The 23,852-nt window shown below is 40.3% G+C and overlaps 1 protein-coding gene across 1 annotated transcript; it reads left to right on the forward strand.

Annotated features, from left to right (window-relative positions):
• Positions 1-103: 103 nt before the first annotated feature.
• Positions 104-22,784, forward strand: smad9.S (SMAD family member 9 S homeolog; the record flags this gene model as incomplete). The annotated part of the gene is given in 7 exon segments (NM_001086499.1): positions 104-246; positions 8,363-8,946; positions 11,941-12,198; positions 13,914-14,018; positions 14,342-14,563; positions 16,207-16,463; positions 20,594-22,784. Coding segments are annotated over 6 exon segments (1,398 nt in total). The 3' UTR covers positions 20,738-22,784.
• Between the last annotated feature and the right edge of the window lie 1,068 nt (positions 22,785-23,852).

A 23,852-nucleotide genomic window follows, 5' to 3' on the forward strand; every position in this document is an offset into this window, starting at 1 on the left:
CGAGGCGAGGCCACGCCCCTTAAGGCTGCCAATAGCTGCAGAACGTGTGAGGATCCGGACTGAGGCGCTCCAGCAGGTTCTCCGCTTTGCGCAGTGATACACACTGACAGAGCCGGCAGGGTGGCTCCAGTCTGACTGACGCCTGGCTGTGCCCGTGCGCTACTGCTCCTCCTCCCCTTTCTGCAGCCCAAATCACTCCGCATGCACCGAGGCCGGAGGGACCAGCGCAGGGCAACAGAGATACAGGTAAGGCGCGGGCACCTCTCTTATTGCTCAGCACTTGACCGAAGTGCGGCCAACTCACTAATGACTGATGGCACCGGCAACTCCCCTCTCTTGTTCACTCAGTGGAGTTACCCCTCTCACTTGGACTCACCCCTCTCACTTGGACTCGCCCGAGCTGCCCATTCCCAGTGCCCTCTGGGCTGCCAGTTACACACACACAGCAGCTGTATTACTATTATATACAGTAGATATAACATGGCACAATACCATTCTATATGTGCCTGACAGACCCTGCTCCCCGGCCTGTGCTGCTTCAATGTGGGACCCTGTTTTCTTTTTGTTTGGTGCCTGTGGGGCCCAGTGCTGTTGTTTACACACGAGCCCTGTAGCCAGATAAGGAATAAAAGTTATAGTCTGTGTATATTCCATTTCTGCCCATACTGGGGCTACTGCCATAGCAGCCTATTTATACCAAATGTTTATGTGCCCTGTGTGCAAGGAACTGCCACATCTATTTGGTGACACTGCAGCTGTAACATGATATGGCTGAAACTTTGTTTCGGGGGTTTCCAACCTGTACCCTGACGCTGTATCAAACTACAACTCCCTGTGACCCACCCCCAAACACACTCCTGGCACATATTTCCTATCAGCCGTGGAAAGACCATTGAAGACCGGTCCGACTTATAAACAACGGGGGCTGTGAGTTGACATGAAGGGATGCTGGGAGTTGCAGTGGAACAATATCTAGAGATGGGCAGGATGTATTCTACATCAAGGTGTGTGTCAGGCATGGTCATATATATTTATATAATTCACAAAAGCCATGAATATCTTGTAAATGATATCCTTATAAACGGTGAGTTCTGATGTCATCAGTTATAAACGGTGAGTTCTGATGTCATTTCTGTCACATGACTCATTGAAATTTGTGTATTATAATAAATAAAGTACCCCCAGTTGTAAAATATGAGGATATTAGAAGTTACCTTGGAGTTCCATGACCTGTATTTTTATATGGTCATGAAACTCCTCAGTAACTTATAATATCCTGATATTTTACAAGAGGGGCAACTTTATTCACTATATATACTAATCTGTGTCTGTTTCTTCTACTTATAGTCATTATATTTGTATAAAGCAGCACTCACCCAATGATGTGATCAGCTCTGCTACAAGAACTTCAAATATGATAGATTGATAGATAGATAGATAGATAGATAGATATAGATTTCTATTTATTTTTTTAAAAAAAAGTTGTGTCTCTTTTGATAATGAGGAGACTAGCATGGAAGATTAGGTAAGGAGGGCATTGCCTGGGTCCCAGTGTGCTAGATATTTGCAGTAGGAGAGGAGGGAGGGCCGTGGGGGAGAGGAGACAAACTGACGCCAGTATTGTGATCAGGAGAGAGAGGGGAAGGAGGAGCCGTCCAGGAGCATTTCTCTGGCTAATCTGTGAGCCAGCATCCCTCTGTATTTCTATAACAAACAGCACCGTGACGCAGGTCGCTTTCTCTACTTTCCAGCTCGTCGCCTTTCTTCCGCTTTCCTCCTGCCAAGTTTAATGCCCTGCCCTTGTCCTGCGACCAACTGCAATTAGCTGCCAATATATCAATCTCCCGTTACAGTCACAGGGCAATCATAGCAAGACATTAAACCCACCTAGTAGTTTACTTTTAGTATGATATAGAGAGTGATATTCTGAGACAATTTGAAATTGGGTTTCATTTTATATTATTTGTGTTTTTTTTAGTTATTTAGCTTTTTATTCTGCAGCTCTTCAATTTGCATTTTCAGCAATCTGGTAGCTAAGGTCCAAAGTACCCTAGCAACTATTCATTGATTTGAATACAAGACTGGAATATGAATAGGAGAGGGATTGAACAGAAAGATGAGTAATAAAAAGTAGCAATAACAATAAATTTGTAGCCTTATGGCGCAGCTGCTTTCTAGATGGGGTCAGAGTTGGCCATTTGAAAGCTGGAAAGAGTCAGAAGAAAAAGGCAAATTATTATAAAACTATAAAAAAATAAACAATGAAAACCAATGAAAAAGTTGCTTAAGATTGGCAGCTCTATAACATACTCAAAGTTAATTTAAAGGTGAACCACCCCTTTAACTGACTTATATATCTAGATATATGTGTGTGTCTATACACCCATATTTATAAAGTTCATTTATAGTGTATAGACAGGGACATTGAATAAAAAAAAAAAAATATAACAAATACAAAGATTACATAGCAGAGATGTGCAGTTGCCCCGAAACCTACAATGACCCACGAGTTGCAATTTGTCCAATGATTGCGGTTTAGGGTTGGGTGCGGGTCAGATGAGGGAAGTACCCTGCTCCTGAACAGTCTGGGGTATATTTGTCATAGAGTGAAGTTAGAGTGAAATACCGCCTCTCTCCATTAATTTCTATGGGATTTTTGATAAATACGCCTTTAAAAATCCCAAAGAAATGAAATCACGTAAACATTAAATAAACCCAATAGGCTGGATTTGCTTCCAATAAGAATTAATAAGAATCATAGTTGGGATCAAGTACAGTATGGAAGATTACATAGTAGAATGGAAAGTGAAAGTAATTGACTGCCCCACCTCTGCGCCTCAGGCATAGAGGCAGGGCAGGCAATATATGATTGACAGCTCAGATATTTAAACACCTTTATAATAGGAATGGATATTTTAATGAAAAAAATAATTTGCCGTCCATGTTTGATTTGCGGAGGCCTTTCATTATACAGCTTTTTATGTATTGGTGACAGGTCTACTTTACTAGAAAATCATGTAAACATTAAATAAACCCAATAGGCTGATTTTGCTCACAATAAGGATTAATAAGGATAAGGATTAATTATATCTTAGTTTGGATTAAGTACAAGGTACTGTTTTATTATTACAGAGGGAAAGGAAATCTTTTTTAAATAGTTGGACTATTTGATTATAATTGAGTCAGTGGGAGACTGCCTTCCCGTTATTGGGAACTTTCTGGATAAATGATCTTTCCGTAATTTGGATCTTCATACCTTAAGTCTACTAGAAAATCCTGTAAACATTAAAATAACCCAATAGGCTGGTTTTGCTTCCAATAAGGATTAATAATATCTTAGTTGGGATCAAGTACAAGCTACTTGTTTATTATTACAGAGAAAAAGGAAATCATTTTTAAAAATTTGGATTATTTGGATAAAATGGAGCCTATGGGAGATGACCTTTACGTTTCTGGATAACGGACCCCATACCTGTATTGAAGAATATAATTCTTAAAATCAATATATAATATAGTTCTTGGAATATGCCCAGTAGTCTCTTAATACTGGCCTTCACTATTATGGAAACATCTGTTATCTGGAAAACCCCAGATCCAGAGCATTCTGGATAATAGGTCCCATACCTGTACTAAAGAATACAGACATATTCCTCTAAGAATGTGCTGTCAGAGCAAGTGCAGTGTTATAACATGCCCTGTATAATATTTATGATACTATTGCAGATTTCACTGACAAGAATTGTGGTTTTATTTGTTGGGCTTGAGTCGTTAGGGTGACGTTTTGTTACTTATTTTTGCTCAATGCCGGGAGATCCTTACTGTTCACAAGGGGAGCTGAGTAGCGCTGGTGTTGTGCGGGCACCATGGCAGATGCCCATGTAGATGCTTCATGATATTTGCTCTTTCCCTTTAGATTTGTCGTCATACTCCCAGGTCAGAGTAAGTCATGCCAGGGGTTGGGGGTGTGTGTGTAAAAATCACATTATATAGCTTATTCTGCAAGTCTCCAGCATTGATGTAAGACCCTGTGTCTAGTGCTGATTTAACCATAAAATCACTCCATAAATCATTCCTGGCTGCTGAATCAGAGCTTTCAGGGAACAGTCTGGCCAGCAGTGATTTATGGCCCATCTGTTATTTACAGCAGTGTAGTAAGTTTAACCCCTCCATGGGCTTGTGTTGAAGCATTCAAGAGATACAGTTCCTACGCAGATGCAGATAGAAAGGCTGCCGCAGTTACAAATAGGAACATTGTGCATGAAGCATTATATATATTTACAGCTGTCCTTACATTTAGGGATAAGGTACACTTGATGATTAGATCACAACTACACCCTGATACTCTATTTTGGCAGTTTGGGGTCTCTCAGTTGTATCTGAAGAATCGTGGGTTTACGTTTCCAGGTAATAATGAGAAAGTGATTTAACGTTCATCGAGGTGGTTTTATTGTCGCAGATCTCAAAGCCCAGAGTGTGACTCATATGATTCCTTTCCCCTTCCTCTGAGCAATGTAGCATAGTTTTGTGCTGATATATACAAGCATAATGTACCCCCGGTTGTAAATTATAAGGATATTATAAGTCACCACGGAGTATTATACAGGTCACAGACCTGCGAGGTGACTGCTAACATCCTCATATTTATTTACATTATAATAATAAACATGTTCCAATGAGTCATGTGACAGAGATTACATCACTAAGCACTGATTATAACTGATGACATCACCAAGCAATTTATATATATATATATATATATATATATATATATATATATATATATATATATATATATATATATATATATATATATATATATATATATATATATATAAACTCGTAGGAATTCCGCACACCATTACTGAACACAACTGACCCGAGTGCTACTCACAGAATGTAATTAAATGCAGATCTTGGATACGTGGGTGCCCATCAGGAGCCATTAGACAAAAAGATATTAAGTTAAAAATAAAAACTTTTATTAGGACATTTTAAAAATTGGCCAATGTTTCGGTCTCCACCTAAGACCTTTGTCAAGACCATAGCAATTGTTAAAATGAACATATTAAATAGAAAAAGTATGGAAGCACTCACCCAATCACGATTAGCAAGGAAGGTCACGTGAGTAGAGAATGGAGAACACCCCCAAAGGCCCAGGTGATCTTAATCACCGTATAACACATTAAAAGAAAATCCCTGTGGTAAAAAGGAAACATAACTACAATATTATATGTGAAAGGTCTTAGGTGGAGACCGAAACGTTGGCCAATTTTTAAAATGTCCTAATAAAAGTTTTTATTTTTAACAAAATATCTTTTGTCTAAAGGCTCCTGATGTGCACCCACGTATCCAAGATCTGTGTATATATATATATATCTATATCTCCAATTGAGTTATGGGATCATCTGTATTTGTAGCTGGTGTAAATACACCTTGTGCATGGCCCTCACCTTTCTGTGTCACCGTGGGAAGGTGTTTATATTGCCCCAGAGGTTGGGTTTAAAATATTTTTAACAATATAAGCCCCAGGCTTTCATGGGAAGGAATACGAAGCAGCGCTGGCTTTGTTCTGTATTACTCAGTCCCATCCTGACAGACAGACGCTGGGGAGGAGGAGGAGGGACACACATTGTTGTGGTTAAGAAATAGCATTGTGACACTTTATGTTTTTCTTCTTACAGTTTATTGTTATTGTATTTATTTGCTTTTATTCAATGGTATTAATGAGTGATTCTGCAGATTATTCACGATAGTAATATCATTCAGGCTATTGTTTGTGTGTCTATTCCAGACTGAAAAAGATCTGAGGGTGGTAAGGTGCTTTCATCACTGCCTCTCAATATTACTAAATATGAGGGTTCATTTACTAAAGGAGCAAAACAGGTGCACACTCCCAGAGTCTAATGTCCCCACTTCTACTAGAGGCACCATCTATCCCTACTATACCTGCTATCCCACAGTCACACTCCCTTCCCAGAGACTATTATCCACTGTTACTATAGACACCATCTCTCCCTTCTATACCTGCTATCCCACAGTCACACTCCCTTCCCAGAGACTATTATCCCACTGTTACTATAGACACCATCTCTCCCTACTATACCTGCTATCCCACAGTCACACTCCCTTCCCAGAGACTATTATCCCACTGTTACTATAGGCACCATCTCTCCCTACTATACCTGCTATCCCACAGTCACACTCCCTTCCCAGAGACTATTATCCCACTGTTACTATAGGCACCATCTCTCCCTACTATACCTGCTATCCCACAGTCACACTCCCTTCCCAGAGAATATTATCCCACTGTTACTATAGGCACATCTCTCCCTACTATACCTGCTATCCCACAGTCACACTCCCTTCCCAGAGACTATTATCTCACTGTTACTATAGGCACCATCTCTCGCAACTATACCTGCTATCCCACAGCCAAAGTCCCTTCCCAGAGACTATTATCCCACTGTTACTATAGGCACCGTCTCTCCCTACTATACCTGCTATCCCACAGTCACACTCCTTTCCCAGAGACTATTATCCACTGTTACTATAGACACCATCTCTCCCTACTATACCTGCTATCCCACAGCCACACTCCCTTCCCAGAGACTATTATCCCACTGTTTCTATAGGCACCATCTCTCCCTACTATACCTGCTATCCCACAGTCACACTCCCTTCCCAGAGACTATTATCCCACTGTTACTATAGTCACCGTCTCTCCCTACTATACCTGCTATCCCACAGTCACACTCCTTTCCCAGAGACTATTATCCACTGTTACTATAGGCACCATCTCTCCCTACTATACCTGCTATCCCACAGCCACACTCCCTTCCCAGAGACTATTATCCCACTGTTTCTATAGGCACCATCTCTCCCTACTATACCTGCTATCCCACAGCCAAAGTCCCTTCCCAGAGACTATTATCCCACTGTTACTATAGGCACCGTCTCTCCCTACTATACCTGCTATCCCACAGCCACACTCCCTTCCCAGAGACTATTATCCACTGTTACTATAGGCACCGTCTCTCCCTACTATACCTGCTATCCCACAGCCACACTCCCTTCCCAGAGACTATTATCCCACTGCTACTATAGGCACCGTCTCTCCCTTCTATACCTGCTATGTCACAGTCCCATTCCCAGACACTATTATCCCACTGCTACTATAGGCACCGTCTCTCCCTACTATACCTGCTATGTCACAGTCCCATTCCCAGACACTATTATCCCACTGTTACTATAGGCACCATCACTCCCTACTATACCTGCTATCCTACAGCCACACTCCCTTCCCAGAGACTATTATCCCACTGTTACTATAGAAACCATCTCTCCCTACTATACCTGCTATCCCACAGCCACACTCCCTTCCCAGGGACTATTATCTCCACTTTTACTATAGGCACCATCTCTCCCTACTATACCTGCTATCCCACAGCCACACTCCCTTCCCAGGGACTATTATCCCACTCTACTATAGGTACTGTCTCTCTCTACTATACCTGCTAGCCCACAACCACAGTCCCTTCCCAGAGACTATTATCCCACTGTTACTATAGGCACCATCTCTCCCTACTATACCTGCTATCCCACAGCCACACTCCCTTCCCAGAGACTATTATCCCACTGTTACTATAGGCACCATCTCTCCCTACTATACCTGCTATCCCACAGCCACACTCCCTTCCCAGGGACTATTATCCCACTCTACTATAGGTACTGTCTCTCCCTACTATACCTGCTATCCCACAACCACACTCCCTTCCCAGAGACTATTATCCCACTGCTACTATAGGCACCATCTCTCCCTTCTATACCTGCTATCCCACAGTCACACTCCCTACCCAGAGACTATTATCCCACTGCTACTATAGGCACCGTCTCTCCCAAGTGTATAAGCAAAACATCACTTGCTAAAAAAACCCCCAAAAACTGTGTAGTATAGAGATCTCCATTAACAGCACACAGTGGCTGATCCTTGGCTTTATCTCTTGTTCTTTATTAGTGCATGGGGACACCAAGCTAACTGTTATGTTGCAGAAATGCTTTGTTGCACCTTTCACACAAGTCCTGTGCTCCTGTTTGCTTGGGAGCAGATAAAAGGGGAAATTAGATCCTGTTTTTTCTATTTTGAATTTCTTTTTTTTATTGCATGTTATCTCTTTCTGCGTGTAAATTAAAATAGTTTAAGACAATAGAAATGCTTTGATGTAGAGAACATGCAAGCACATACAGTACTGCTGAACCAGTCTCTAATTTGGAGGTACAATATTAATGTTTTAATGCTGATATATTTAGGATATCAAGGTAATATACTTATCTAATCTAATTGCAGCTAATGTTTCTTTCCCAGGACCTATGGGCAGAACCTTGAGAGATGTCTAAGTTTTTCCTTGAGACATTTTCTTGGGCTCCTTCTGATAGAGAATAAACTGAAGAACGTGTGCAAGTATCCTTGAGGCCTGCACTCATTGCTTCTCTGGCCTCTATCTTGGTTTAATCTCAGGGTAAACTCAGCGAATCCTATGCACGCCAGCACTCCCATCAGCTCGTTGTTCTCCTTCACTAGCCCTGCTGTCAAACGGCTGCTTGGCTGGAAGCAAGGAGACGAAGAAGAAAAATGGGCAGAGAAAGCGGTGGATTCGCTTGTGAAGAAACTGAAGAAGAAGAAAGGAGCAATGGAAGAACTAGAAAGGGCTTTAAGTTGTCCGGGGCAACCTAGTAAATGTGTCACTATCCCACGGTCACTGGATGGGAGGTTACAGGTGTCACATCGCAAAGGCCTCCCTCATGTCATCTATTGCCGGGTTTGGAGGTGGCCTGATCTGCAGTCCCATCATGAGTTAAAACCAATGGAATGCTGTGAGTTCCCTTTTGTGTCCAAGCAGAAGGACGTGTGCATTAACCCCTACCACTACCGTAGGGTGGAAACACCAGGTGAGCAAATGATGGTGGGAAAGAGAACCCTTACAGAAGGGTGCATGCAGATTTCTTCATCCAAGTGCCAGTACTAATCGGAATTTTAGGTGATATGCCACAAGTGCTGTTATATGCTTAATTTTTTCAGTCTTCTTCTTTTATATCCTGTATATTGGATCTGTCTTGAACTGACTGGCAAAATAGTTTAATTTACCACATCAAGTTTTTATTTAATTTAAAGGCATTTTAATAAGAAATAATGCTTCACTTGGCATTTTTACGCTTTATTATTAAATTTTTCAAAGCTGGACAGGCCGCATGAGTTAGCGCTCACTGATAGCAGCCTCCCCTTAGCTTAATCATTGAATTAGCCCTATGGATTACTGGCACACGCTTTACTACAGCTTTTTATTCAGCAGCTCTCCGGTATACAATTTCATTTCAATATGAATAGGAGAGGGACTGAATAGAAAGATGAGTAATAAAAAGTAGCAATAACAATACATTTGTAGCCTTACAGAGCATTTGTTTTTAGATGGGGTCAGTGACCCTCATTTGAATGCTGGAAAGAGTCAGAAGAAGAAGGCAAATAGTTAGAAAACGATACAAAATAAATAATGAAAACCTTATTAAAAGTTTCTTAGAACTGGCCATTCTATAACATACTTAAAGCTAAATTAAAGGTGAACCATCCCTTTAAAACTGATGTATTTACTTCAGAAACTCTACAATAATTTATATAAACAAGCTGCTGTGTAGCCATGGGGGCAGACATTCAAAGCTGAAAAAGGAGAAAAGGCACAGGATACACAGCAGATAACAGATAAACTCTGCAGTGTACAATGGGATTCTTAAGAACTTATCCAGTATCTATTGTGTATCCTGCGCTTGAATCGCTGCCTCCGTGGCTACATTGAAGCTTGTTTATAAAAACTATAGTTGTTTTTCTGAAGCAAACACACCAGTTTTACCAGTGCAGGGCAAAAATATATTATATTGTCATTCCATTAAGACACTTTCAGTTTTTGGTGTTACTGTTCCTTTAAAGCAGAACACCTTTTGGTTAAAAAAAATGACCAAAGTAGGAAAATGCTTTTAGAATTGAGTCGGGTTGTTAAAATGTATTTAACCTTGGCTAAAAACTTTTGTAAATAAAATCAACGCGTGGGAAGAAAATTCTGTCCTCAGGATTAATATACACTTTAAAATGCAAGCTTTAGAAAGCAGAATTGATCAAATAGTTAAAAAGAAAGGGAAAAAAATTAAATCTGCTGGCAAATAGTATCACCTTGTCAATTAGTCTAAAAGTTCATTTGAATGGGAACTGGCCCTTGTTAGAAAAAATGTCTCCCAGGTGAACCGTGTGTGCAGTAACTTAGAAAGTGCTGGAAAAAGTCAAGGAAAGGCTAATTCAATGGGTCAATAGTTTAGCACCCTGAAGTCAGCCTAATCACTAGCCATGGACCAGCACTCCTTTTCAAGTAAATATGCCCTCGCCCTTTTGTTCTTACTACTCTTCCTTCTGTCTCTCAACTATTTTTTTCTCATTTCCGTGGCTACTTTTTTTTTTGTCCTGAATGCTGCTGTTGTTTCTACTTGTTCCAGTCTCTCTCCTCCTATGCCATTTTTGTTCACCCTCACCCTCTACCCCATCTCACTGCTTCTTTCCCCTTTCTGCTTTAGCTTTCCTCTATTCTTTCCACCTGTATACTCATTCTCTTCAACTTGCTGCTTTGCTCTTCTGCATTATATTCCCTACCCCATTTTGCTTTCCTAATTTCCACAGCGTTTGGTCTTCCCCACAAACTTATTTATTGTGAGACCTGTTATCCAGAATGTACGGGACCTGGGGGTTTTCAGATATCAGATCTTTCTGTAATTTGAATCTTCATACCTTAATGGAACAGTAATATCAAAAAATTAAAGTGTTTTACAGTAATAAATATATAATGCAGTGGTGCCCTGCACTGGTAAAACTACTGTTTACTTCAGAAACACTACTATAGTTTATATAAATAAGCTGCTGTGTAGCAATGGGGGCAGCCATTCAAAGGAGAAAAGACTCAGGTTACACAACAGATAAGCTCAGTAGAACATAATGGTGTTATCTGTTATCCACTATTTAACCTGTACCATAGAGACTTTTTTCAGTTTCTACCATTGCCACAGCAGCTTATTTATATAAACTATAGTAGTGTTTCTGAAGCAAACACATCAGTTTTACCAGTGCAGGGCAACACTACATGATATTTTCATTACTTTAAAACAATTTCATTGTTTGGTGTTACATTAAATAAACCCAATAGGCTGGTTTTGCCTCCAATAAGGATTAATTATATCTTAGTTGGGATCAAGTACAAGGTACTGTTTTATTATTACAGAGAAAAAGGAAATTGTTTTAAAAATTTGGAACCTATGGGAGACGGCCTTCCTGTAATTCAATTCAGAACTTTCTGGATAATGGGTTTCAGGATAACAGGGTTCAGGATAACAGCTCCCATACCTGTACTACAGTTTTGTACCCATTGTTTTTTTGTGATATTTTCTGTCCCCTGTAACATGTTTTATCTTGTGCCCTCCACCTATTTCCCTTTATTGTTTGCACTGCTCTCTTCCTCTGGTTCTCTTTCATCTCGCCTTTCTGTGTCTTCTCCTCTCCTTCCAGACCTACTCGCTGGGATACAAGAGAGCCATGAGTTTGTAAAGGAACACCAAAAATGAAAGTGTTTTTAAGTAATTAAAATAATAATGTACTGATGCTCTGCGCCGGTACAACTGGTGTGTACTATTATAAGGACTGTTATTTGTACATTATAGGCTAATAAATGGATATGTCTTATGTTTTTCAATGTAAATTGGAGTTACATTGAGGAATGTTTAATTATTATCCCATTTATTATATTATATTAAAGGGCAATCTTGGTAAAGAAAGAAGCTCAGTGCAAGGATAGAGAAATTTAGCAATATAAATTGAATTATATTTTATTTCTCTCTTTTATTATTTCATTTTAGTGTTGCCCCCGGTGCTTGTTCCAAGACACAGCGAGTTCAACCCACAGCTGAGCCTTCTGGCAAAGTTCCGAAACACCTCACTGAATAATGAACCACTAATGCCGCACAATGCAACTTTCCCGGAGTCTTTCCAGCAGCCGTCATGCACTCCATTCTCTTCCTCACCAAGTAACATGTTCCCTCAGTCCCCAAACACAGTGAGCTATCCAGATTCTCCTAGGAGTTCCACCGACCCAGGAAGCCCATACCAGATCACAGGTTGGTCACATTTAAGTTGCTTGAAGGAGAACTAAACCCTAAAAATAAATATGGCTAAAATTGCTATGTTTTATATACTGAACTTATTGCACCAGCCTAAAGTTTCAGCTTGTCAATAGCAGCAATGATCCAGGACTTCAAACTTGTCACAGGGGGTCACCATCTTGGAAAGTGTCTGTGACACTCACATGCTCAGTGGGCTCTGAGCAGCTGTTGAGAAGCTAAGCTAAGGGGTCATTGTAAATTATCAATCAGAAAATGAGGTTGACCTGTAATATAAGGTGATGCTACAAGGCTGATTATTCAATTCTGGTACTAGTTGCACTAGTTTCTGTGCTGGAACAAGGTGAGGCAGAGCACACTCTGGTTTCTTTCATAGAGAAGGCCTGGTGCACAGTGTAGAGAGTACGGCAACCCCCAATGTATAAATGAAATTTAAATACGCTGGCACTCAAGGCAAGTGAAATGTAGGGTTACCCCTTGCTGTTTATTTTTGTGTGAACGTGCAATGTTTCAGGACGAACCCTTTTATCAAGCAAGCCCTGAAACGTTGCACGTTCGCACAAAAATAATCAGCAAGGGGTAACCCTGCATTTCACTTGCCTTGAGTGCCAGCGTATTTCTATTTCACTAGTTTCTGTGCTGCCATGTAGTAATTATCAGTATTAATTACTAATCAGCCTGATACTGTGACATTTATATTCTATGTGTACTGTATATTGAGTCGATTCCTAAGCTCAGTAAGTGACAGCAGCACAGAGCATGTGCAGTGAATCAGCAGAAAAGAAGATGGGGAGCTACTGGGGCATCTTTGGAGACACAGATCTTTACTGCTAAAGGCCTGTGGTTGCCTTGGGCTGGTACAGAAGCCCACAACATAATGTACAACATTTCTAGTCTACTTCTTTTGTTTAACTTTCCTTGTCCTTTAAGTCAAACTATGTTTCATTTTAGTTTTTGAGTTTAGTTTATATGCATTTCCTGAGTTTGTAAGAGTATGATGCTATGAATATTGTGTTTTATTAACTGCCTATATTAAACTAGCCTAAAAATTCTCAGTAAGCAGCAGCAAAACAATAGGGATTATTAACTAAGACCCTGGGGCAGAAGTGAAACAGCATTTCTCTTGCCTAATTGGGGGACACAGGCACCGTGGGGATGAAGATCCTGCAGCTGGAGATGGACACTATGTTGCAAAATAAGACTCCTCCTCCTGCTCTGGGCTTCATCCCCTGCCTCCTCCTACAAACCTCAGTTTCTTTTTAGTGCACCCTTTAGTGCTAATGCAAAGAGCACTTATGAAGGAACAGGGAGGTGCAGAGTGCGAGTGTCAGCTGGAACAGAGAACTTTTAATAGCTTGTTTAACTTATTTTCAGAGACTTGAAGTGTTTGGCTGAATTTTTGCTTTTCAGAGTGTCACTTGTTTTCTTATGCCAACACAAGAGAATCTCTGTCCCTAACACAGTGGAGAACAGAAATAAAGGTGGATCTCATTAGGGAGCTGGGAAAGTTTGATCTGTTCCTGAAACTTGTAATGAATCAACACATTAATGAAAGCTGATACCTGTGACAGTTCATCAGAATGTGACTATCTGTTTCAAGCAGTCACATTTGCTTCCTATGAAGTATTAGTGCCCAACACATCTCAGCAGCAGCAGCAGCAGTTTTGGTGTTGAATGTATTGATCCCTGAATGATCCTTTCTGTATTTGCAGAGACGCCCCCTCCACCATATAATGCTCCAGACCTTCAAGGGAATCAAAACAGACCAACTGCAGACCCAGCCGAATGCCAGTATGTTTTGTCAGCTCTGAACAGAGGTACAATGTTTTATATATGTGCAAAATAAAAAATATTTCTAATATAGTTAGTTTGGCAAAAATGTAATGTATAAAGGCTGGAGTGACTGGATGTGTAACAGTTGAAACCAAGAGAGTGTTCAGTTATGTTAGACATCCAGTCACTCCAGCCTTTATACATTACATTTTTGTCTAATTGACTATATTGAAAACATATTTTATTTTACACAGCCTATCTATTTACCCAGTTTTTATTTCTATACTAAACAATTCCGTTACAGTAACAAACAAAACAAGCAAGAAACAATTTATTATGCCTGAAATTGTATGTTTTTGTTTTACAGACTTTCGCCCTGTTTGCTATGAAGAGCCTTTGCACTGGTGTTCTGTTGCTTATTATGAACTGAATAACCGAGTAGGGGAGACGTTCCAAGCCTCCTCGCGCAGCGTCCTCATTGACGGATTCACAGACCCCTCCAATAACAAGAACAGATTCTGCTTAGGGCTTCTCTCAAACGTCAACCGCAACTCCACTATTGAAAACACCCGCAGGCATATCGGAAAAGGTTTGTCTTGTCCTCTCCTGGCAGCTCAACATGCACATATATTCTTTCCCCAGACAGAAATACACTCCTGGCCTCCTACTGTAAGACTATTGCCTACCCCAAGTCCTAAAGTACAAAACTACCCTAGTTCTGTTTTACTAATGCTGGAGTTAAAGTGGTGTGTTTACTATGGGCATCCTCTCAAAGGCAAGGGTGGTTTTTCTGTTTAAGGTGGCTAATTAAAAGACATTTCTACACAGTTTCCTTCATAGTATCCCATGCCCAATTGCACATATAATACCCCAGAACACATGGTGGCATATAGACAGTCACTACTTATTGTATTTGTGGGTTCTGTTTGGGCCTCTGTGTACTTGAAATCACAGGGTCTATTTTGAATCCCAGTCCAGACCTGTGTGTGGACATAGATGTGTAACACTTACATGTATAATACCTTTCAGAACACCTTTCAGGGTAAATGTAATGCCAGTTGGAAACCATGGCAGGATAAATACATTACTAATTTCATGTAAATAAGCCTTGAATGCAAGGCAGGATAAATTCAGTTTTCATTTTAATGAATTACAGTGAAACCTCGATTTTTAGTCCCCTGATTTTACGTTTTCCTGCATTTTACATTTTTAATTTGTGGTCCCACCAATTTATAATGCATGGGTGCATTTCCCTGATTTTAAGTAACGGTTTCCCGGATTTTACATCACAATGTTGTCCCGATGTTCCCAAAAACTGCTTTTTTCCCTCTATGAGTGTTATTATTTGTGTTTAGAATACTAACCAGATGTATATTTTGCCATGGTTCTGCCTGTAAATGGTCAATTGCAATTAGGCTGCCCCTTATACAGTCCTGCACCAATCACTTATTGCTTTAGGTTGTGTATGTGACTGACAGAGAGACTTGCACATGCCCCCCCTAGTGTAACATTAACACTGCAATGTTTAACCCTTGTTATTAACACAGTAAATATTGTATCTCAAAGTAAAACAGACTCCTGTTATTATATCCTTTCAGTACTTGAAGAAAATGTTACTTTAGCACATTTTCCTGATTTTACATAATTCTTTCCTGGTCCCCTGAAAAAACTTAAAAAAATGGGGGTTCTACTGTATAACCCTAGATTACATGGCAGGATAAACTCTGTGCCAATGCCTCAGTGAAAACGACAGGATAAATAAGGTTCCCATTCCATATACGGTACTATACGTCCATCCTGTGTTTTGTAGCAAATACTTGCCTGCCCCTAATTTGCATATGCAAATTAGAATTTGGATTCGGTTTGGCCTGGCTGAAGGATTCAGCTGAATCCTGGCTGAATCCTGAACAGAATCCTGGATTTGGTGCATCCCTAGAAATTAGTCCAAGCTGGAAAGTCTCTCCTTTTTTCCGAATTCCCCAATCCATAAAACTCCCATTCTAAAGTAAATTTCATTTCCAGAGCAGTATCAATGCATTTATTTTCAGACCATTTGCTCCTGTTTATTGCATTAACATTTTGGCAGAAACCATTTTCAAACAAGATTTTACAGTTTCAGTGAAAATTTCATTCAACACCTTTCCCATCACACAAAACAGCATTGCTAACGAAATGCAGTAGGCAACACATAGGAAATTGTACCTATATGTCTTTATTTTGTGTTGTGCCCAGGGGTCCATCTTTACTACGTGGGTGGAGAGGTGTACGCAGAATGTGTGAGCGACAGCAGCATTTTCGTACAGAGTCGCAACTGCAATTACCAGCATGGCTTCCATCCTTCCACTGTCTGCAAGATCCCCAGCGGCTGCAGCCTCAAGATATTTAATAACCAACTATTTGCCCAGCTTCTTTCCCAGTCCGTTAACCAAGGCTTCGAGGTGGTTTATGAACTGACGAAAATGTGCACCATTCGAATGAGCTTTGTTAAAGTAAGTAATAAATTCTGAGTTGAATGGATGATAATTTAGCACTGTAATAATGGAAGACATCACTGCTAATTGTACTTACCATTCTATATTCTCACTGTCTGGCACCTTCACACTCTCTGGACAGTAGGTGGTGCTGTTGCAGTATCTAGGCACATAATATCTGCTTTTGTAACATGGTAACATAGGTTTAAAAAAGACTCTTTTTTAACCTGCCTAATTGCTAGTTGATCCAGAGGAAGGCGAAAAACCCTATTTGAAGCCTCTTCAATTTGCCTAAGAGGGGGAAAAATTTTCTTCCTGACTCCAAAATGTACACATGCAATACTTATTTATTTAATTGCCTTTTAATTGGTGCCAAGCCATTATATACATGATTGGGCTGAGGGTGGTAAGGAACTAAACCAGACATATATCTTATTCAGTCCTTAACCCCCCAATTGACTGTTAGGGTGTAACTACACGGACGATTTCCTCACGATTGTGCCTGATCCGATGTGCTGCGCCAAAACACAGGTGTCAAGTTGGATGTGACCGAAAACAATGTAAGCAACGTCGGATGGTGTCGCAGAGTTCATCCGACGAGACACGACTGTTGGATTCAGACCCTGCGTCCGCATCCGACAGTTGTGACACGTCAGATGAACTCTGCGACACCATCTGACATTCGTATTTCTACCTTGTTTTCCGTCGCATCCAACTTGACGCCTGCGTTTTGGCGCAGCGGGATGGATCCGGCACAATGTCTGGGAAATCGCCCATGTAGAGGTACATTTATTAAAGGTCGAATTTTTAAAAAATCTATTAAATTCGAATATACTCAAAATTCAATTGGGGATTACTTAATAAAAAAAATCCAATATCTAAAAACTCACATTTTTACTGGCTCAAAAACTCGTATCGAATTCGACTAAACTTTTCTCTGAAAAAAACCCTCAAATGTCAGGAAGGCTAGTAACATGTCCAAACTGATGCCTGGACCTCTCCCATTAACTTATACATAAACTCGGCAGGTTTTAGGCGGCAAATAGTCGATTCGAGTTCTTAAAGGGTCAGAGTATGATAAATCTCAAGTTCTCGAGTTCTTAAAGGGCCAGAGTATGATAAATATCAGAATTCGAATTAAAACTCGAATCAAGTTTGGATAGTTCACAATTCGAATATGAGAGGTTTGACCATAAAACAAAATTGAAAATTCGTACTCTTAATAAATCTGCCCCTTAATATAGTTATGCCAAGGTGTTAATTAAATCATAACGGCCATGAGGGGTTAAGCAGTACTGTTCTGCCCCCATATAAATTGCTTATTGAATTATGTGAATAAAGCTGAAGTTTCTATTGTGATTTTAATTAGGGATGCACCGAATCCACTATTTTGGGTTCGGCCAAACTCCCAAATCCTTCACGAAAGATTTGGCCGAATACCAAACCGAATCTGAATCCTGGGTGGGAAGGGTTAAACACGATTTTGCATATTCAAATTAGGATTCGGTTCGAATCCGAATCCTGCTGAAAAAGGCCGAATCCCGCATCTCTAATTTTAATACCAAAAACGATGGACTGTCCACAATACAAAAAAGCCATTGAAAATGGAAATCGGTGTAGTGAATTCACTTGCAGAAGACTGGCTCTCTCTTCTTCCCGGATGAGTCCTTTTTAGTGCCCGTGCTCTATATAAAGAGGCCACTCTATATCTGATGCTAGCAAGAATGTTATTCGAGCACAGACTTAGGAATAACAGACATAGTGATCATTTGGCACAAATAGAAAGAATGGTAAGAGCCGGCCGCTTGCATTCAGATCCACATGGAGTGTATAATGGTTCCTCCCTGGACACAAGCAGACGGCGAAGGAGCTGCAGTCGCTCACTGTACAGCCTTTTTGTTATTAAATATAAATTATTCATATTGGCCATTCTGTTGGAAACCTCAGGATAAATGTTTTAATGGACCTAACGTACATATGAGATGAAAGCTATCGTCGGCCAGAGCCTTGGCTTGTACAAATATGTATCAAAAGAAAGTTATCTGTGTATCTAACCAGTAGCTCAGCTGATCTCTGTATTTAATAAGCCCCTATGTGTTTCCTAAATGAGAAATTATGTTATTATTGTTCTTAATGCCGAAAGACATCCTATGACATCACAGTCACTTTCTAACCTACATTAAAGGAAAACTATATCCCCAAAATGAAAACTTAAAGGAGAACTAAACCCTAAAAGTGAATAGGGCTAAAAATGCCATATTTTATATACTGCACTTATTGCACCAGCCTAAAGTTTCAGCTTGTCAACAGCAGCAATGATCCAGGACTTCAAACTTGTCACAGGGGGTCACCATCTTGGAAAGCGTCTGTGACACTCACATGCTCAGTGGGCTCTGAGCAGCTGTTGAGAAGCTAAGTTTAGGGGTAATCGCAAATTATCAAGCAGAAAATGAGGTTGGTCTGTAATATAAGCTGCTACAGGTCTGATTATTAAATTCTGATGCTAATTGCACTGGTTTCTGAGCTGCCATGTAGTAATTATCTGTATTAATTACTAATCAGCCTTATATTGTGACATTTCTATTCTATGTGTACTGTATATTGTGAGTGGGTCCCTAAGCTCAGTAAGTGACAGCAGCACAGAGCATGTGCAGTGAATCAGCAGAAAAGATGGGGAGCTACTGGGGCATCTTTGGAGACACAGATCTTTACTGCTAAAGGGCTGTGGTTGCCTTGGGCTGGTACAGAAGCACAAAACATAATGTACAACATTTCTAGCTACTTCTTTAGTTTAACATTCCTTGTCTTTTAAGCAACAGATCCAAGAATCTTACCGAACTGGAATATATATTTAAGTAAATATTCCCCTTTTACATCTCTTGCCTTAAGCCACCATTTAGTGATGGTCTGTGTGCTGCCTCAGAGTTCACCTGACCAGAAATACTGCAGCTCTAACTGTAACAGGAAGACGTGTGGAAGCAAAAGACAGAACTCTGTCTGTTAATTGGCTCATGTGACCAAACATGTGGTTTGTTTGTGTGCACAGTGAATCCTCCGATCCCAGGGACGGCCCTTATTTTTTAAAATGGCAATTTTCTATTTATGATTACCCAATGGCGCATACTACAAAAAATTATATTATTATGAAAATGGTTTATTTACATGAAGCAGGATTTTACATATGAGCTGTTTTATGCAATATCTTTTTATTGAGACCTACATTGTTTGGGGGGTATGTCGTCCACTCAGTAACTACACATGCTCCCTAAGCAGCTCCTTTATGTTTTTTAGCACCAGCATCTTTCCTTCTCAGGTCTGGCTAGACATGTTGTGTGATGTCTGACATCATTGACGTGACATCACTGGGTGCCCAGTAGATAGTGTTCTGATAGGGGGAAATATTTATAAAGGCTTTACACTACAATCACCAACACGATATGCCTTAATATTTTTATTGGAAATGTGCAACTGACTACAACTCCCAGCATCCTCAGCAATAGCCAGATAGCTGCAAACCAGCCATACAGTAGCTGTTTTTAGCATTTTTTAGTATCAGCCGTTCCAAGGGGTTTTCTGTACGGAAATGTTATAATGGAAATATCCTCAGCTGTGGCTCTGACCTTTCTGGGAAATGATTTCGCAATAAGTAAATTCCCTGGCATCACATGGCACGGCGAAACTGATATCCTTCCATAGAAACAAGATCAGGCTCTCCAAAAAAAAAAGCAGTTAGTACTTCAGCAACAGGCATGTGAAAGCATCTGTGGCTAATAAACCCCTGAAATGTCTGCGCCGTATATTTCCTATTTATTATATATATACTTAAATACTGTCAATTCATTTTCCTGACAGTCAGCAACGTCTTTACTGGATTGACATTTACTGCTTTGATCATTATGCCAATTTTGTCAGATGTGAGTATTTGAGTGATCAGCTTCCTTTCTGTGCCAACTGGTTCATTAAAGGATAAGTAAACCTTTAAAACAAGTGAATGTAAAATTGACGAAGCTTCTCAGTGCCAGCCACAGAGAAGAGGAGCCCTGTGCTGCTGAATGTATTGTGCATTATTCTGTATAGGTATCCGAACACTCTGTGTAATGTTGTTCTATTCGTATGCCTCTTAGTAACAATGTGTTGTTTCCTTCTAGGGATGGGGAGCAGAATACCACCGACAGGATGTAACTAGCACCCCCTGCTGGATTGAAATCCATTTACATGGGCCTCTCCAGTGGCTGGACAAGGTTCTGACGCAGATGGGCTCACCGCATAATCCAATCTCTTCTGTATCGTAAACTCTCCACAGCCACATATCATAGGCAATAGCATAACTGGTACTATCTGCTCTTTATATAAAAGAGCACTTAATGCCAGTCACAAGGCTCCATAACCTTTAATCTGTTCAGGGATTGGATAAATTCCACCCCCTATAACACCACTCTTATATAAACCACTTCCCTGTTCCTTTTCGTGGCAGTGGTTACAAGTCCACGCAGTCCAGGAAACAGACCGACCTTTGGGGTTACAAAAGGAATAGAGCCCAATGGCAAGGGATGAGGATTGGATCAGGGATAGGTTTTTAGTAGAATGGGGCGTGGCTAAGCATTCTTTCTTTAGATTTTGTTTTTTAATGGGTTACCATTATACTTAGTTACATTACACTAGGAGCCCAGCTGAAAGAGGGCTAAGCACCCAGTACTATGGCTGCTCGTGTTTTCTGATGGTTGGCCTGCCATAAAAAAATAATTTCCAAATACACTTCTTCGACACTCTGTCAATTTTCCCATTGACCCTTTATATCTGAATTAGTGATGTGCGGGCCGGTCCGTTACCTGTGGGTTTGGGCCGACCTCACACTCTTCTTCGCGGGCGGCGACCACCGTCAAATGACAGTTTCCAACTTCCGGGTTTGTCTTTTATAGACGCTGCACCTGCTCACCCCGCCCCTTTTGTGACGTCATCGACAGGGCGGCGGGTCTATAAAAGCAACCCGGAAGTCGGATGCGGGTTAGGGCCGGGAAATCTTGACCCGCGCAATCAGTACAATCTGAATACTTTATGTCCTGAAACTTAAATGGAACTCTGTGATTACCCTCTAGTTGTCTGGTATGAAGGGATGTATATATTTCTATAAACGAGTGATATACTGGTGATGGACGAATCTGTCCTGTTTCGCTTTGCCCAGAAATTTGTGAAATGCCGAAAAAATTTGCACAACGGCAAAAAATTTGCAAAACAGGCAACAATTTTTACACGCACAACTCTTTTGTCCAAATGCATTAAAGTCAATGGGCGTCTGAATAATTTTGATAATTTTTTTGTCGTGGCGAATTTTCTCAGCAGTTTCGTGAAGACATTTGCCATTGGCTAAATCCATAAAATTCGCCCATCACTAGTAATAACTGCATTCCATGAGCTGGAACATGCATCCTGGGATTAGGAAGAAATTAAGTGATTGGGGCCTGACCCTCACCCTTAGAATTTGCTGCAATGCAAAAGCCGATATCCAATCAAAGGGGCAGAACCCATGTATCTTATATATTAAAGAGCCCAGTCATCTTTAAGCCCTTACCATTGCCATTTTTTGTCAACCGGTAGCCATTTTCCATGTACATATATGCATTTCATTAATGTGTTTTTAGTATCATGATTAGATGTTGATGTCTTTTTTTTATATACTGTACATACTGTTTCTATGGAGAGAGCACTTCACCAGTACTGACTATAAGAATAAGGGCAGAACCGCTTCTCAGACGGACAAACAACGTAATCCGGCTCCATGCACTTATACACGGTACTTTTTTGGACAATTTATGCTTTTTTTAAGAATTATTTAAATATTTTTTAGATTATTCCTTACCGCCAGTCCCTCTATTGCTCTATATTGCATTGTAAGGGTAAAGATTTTTATATCTGTTTTTTTGTATAGTGAACTAGAGATTAAGATTTACGTTCCGACATATATATATATAATATATATATATAGGGATCTTGCTGCTTGAGCATCTGCCAGCTCTTTGATTCACACCCGGCCTCTCTGGTTCTGACTCACTTAATTATAATGTTAACTAGATTTGTGTAAAGCTGAATAAAGAACAGAGTACCAGCACGTCCTCTGCCCCCGATATGGAACGGACAGTTGGTTCTGATTGGGTTTCTTTACAGCATTATATATATATATATATATATTGATATCTAGTGTTCCTGGCCAAGTAGTCCCTGTATCTCATCACCTGCTTCTAGTGTGTCAGCTGTGTGGGATATACTGTAATATCTAAGCTATACCCTGTCTGGTGTTGAATGCACTGCATCAATCAGCTAATAAAGAAGTAAGATACAACATGTTCTCCTTTTGCCTATTACTCTTGTCTTTTTCTGTACAATTCTGATTTCACAACAAGAAATGCAGGTAATAGGTCCATTATCTGGAAACCCATTATCCAGAAAGTTTGGAACGAAGGTGGCCATACACTTAGAGATCCGTTTATTTGGCGATTTCGCCAAACGAGTGAATCTCTTCCCAATATGCCCACCTTAAGGCTGATCCGATCGTGGGCCCTAGGGCCCAACAATCGGATCACAATGTAAGAATATGGCCGGTCGTATTGTGGGACAGATGCGGTCTTAAGGGATTTATACCCCTGCCAACTCTGTCAGATATCGATAGGTGAAGCCCGTCGGAGGGCCCCATGCACGGGCCAATAAGCTGCTGACTCTGCAACTTTTATCGACCCATGGATGGCCACCTTTAGTCTCCCTTAATCAGCGATGAGCAAATTTTTTCGCCAAGTTTCACCGCGAAAATGAACACCCACAGACTCAAATGGGTGAAAAAATTACCTGCGCATCAAAAAATCATTTGTAGCCCATAGGCTTCTATGCATTTTTGCCGTTTTGGCGAAGCAAAACAGATCAGATTCACCCATACTTACTTATTATCAAATAATTCATATATTTAAAAATGATTTCCCTTAATATATATAACACTCAGAATTAAGTGCAGGTTCTCTAGAATGCTTGGAACCTGGGAATTTCCAGATAAGGGGTCTTTCTGTAATTCGGATATCTATACCTAAAGCCTGCTCATAATTATTTAAACATGAATTAAATCCAATAGGATTGTTTTGCTTTGACTAAAGAATAATTGTAGTTTAGTTTGGATCAAGTGTTGTATATAAATCATTGGAAGGACTGAACTTGACAGTAAGTCTGTAGCATGATGTTTAGTGTTCTCTTCCTTTGGCTAATGACACATGGTTGTGCTGCCTGTGCAATTGCTCACAACACCCTCCAGAGATTAGCATTGTAACTGAGCTCAAACATACCCTCAGATATTTAGATATTCGTGAGGAATACAGGGAAATAATTATTCACAGCTGTCCCTCAACTAAACACCACCAATCCCACACT

Source organism: Xenopus laevis, chromosome 2S, assembly GCF_017654675.1.
Source record: "Xenopus laevis strain J_2021 chromosome 2S, Xenopus_laevis_v10.1, whole genome shotgun sequence".
Lineage (NCBI taxonomy): Eukaryota > Metazoa > Chordata > Amphibia > Anura > Pipidae > Xenopus > Xenopus laevis.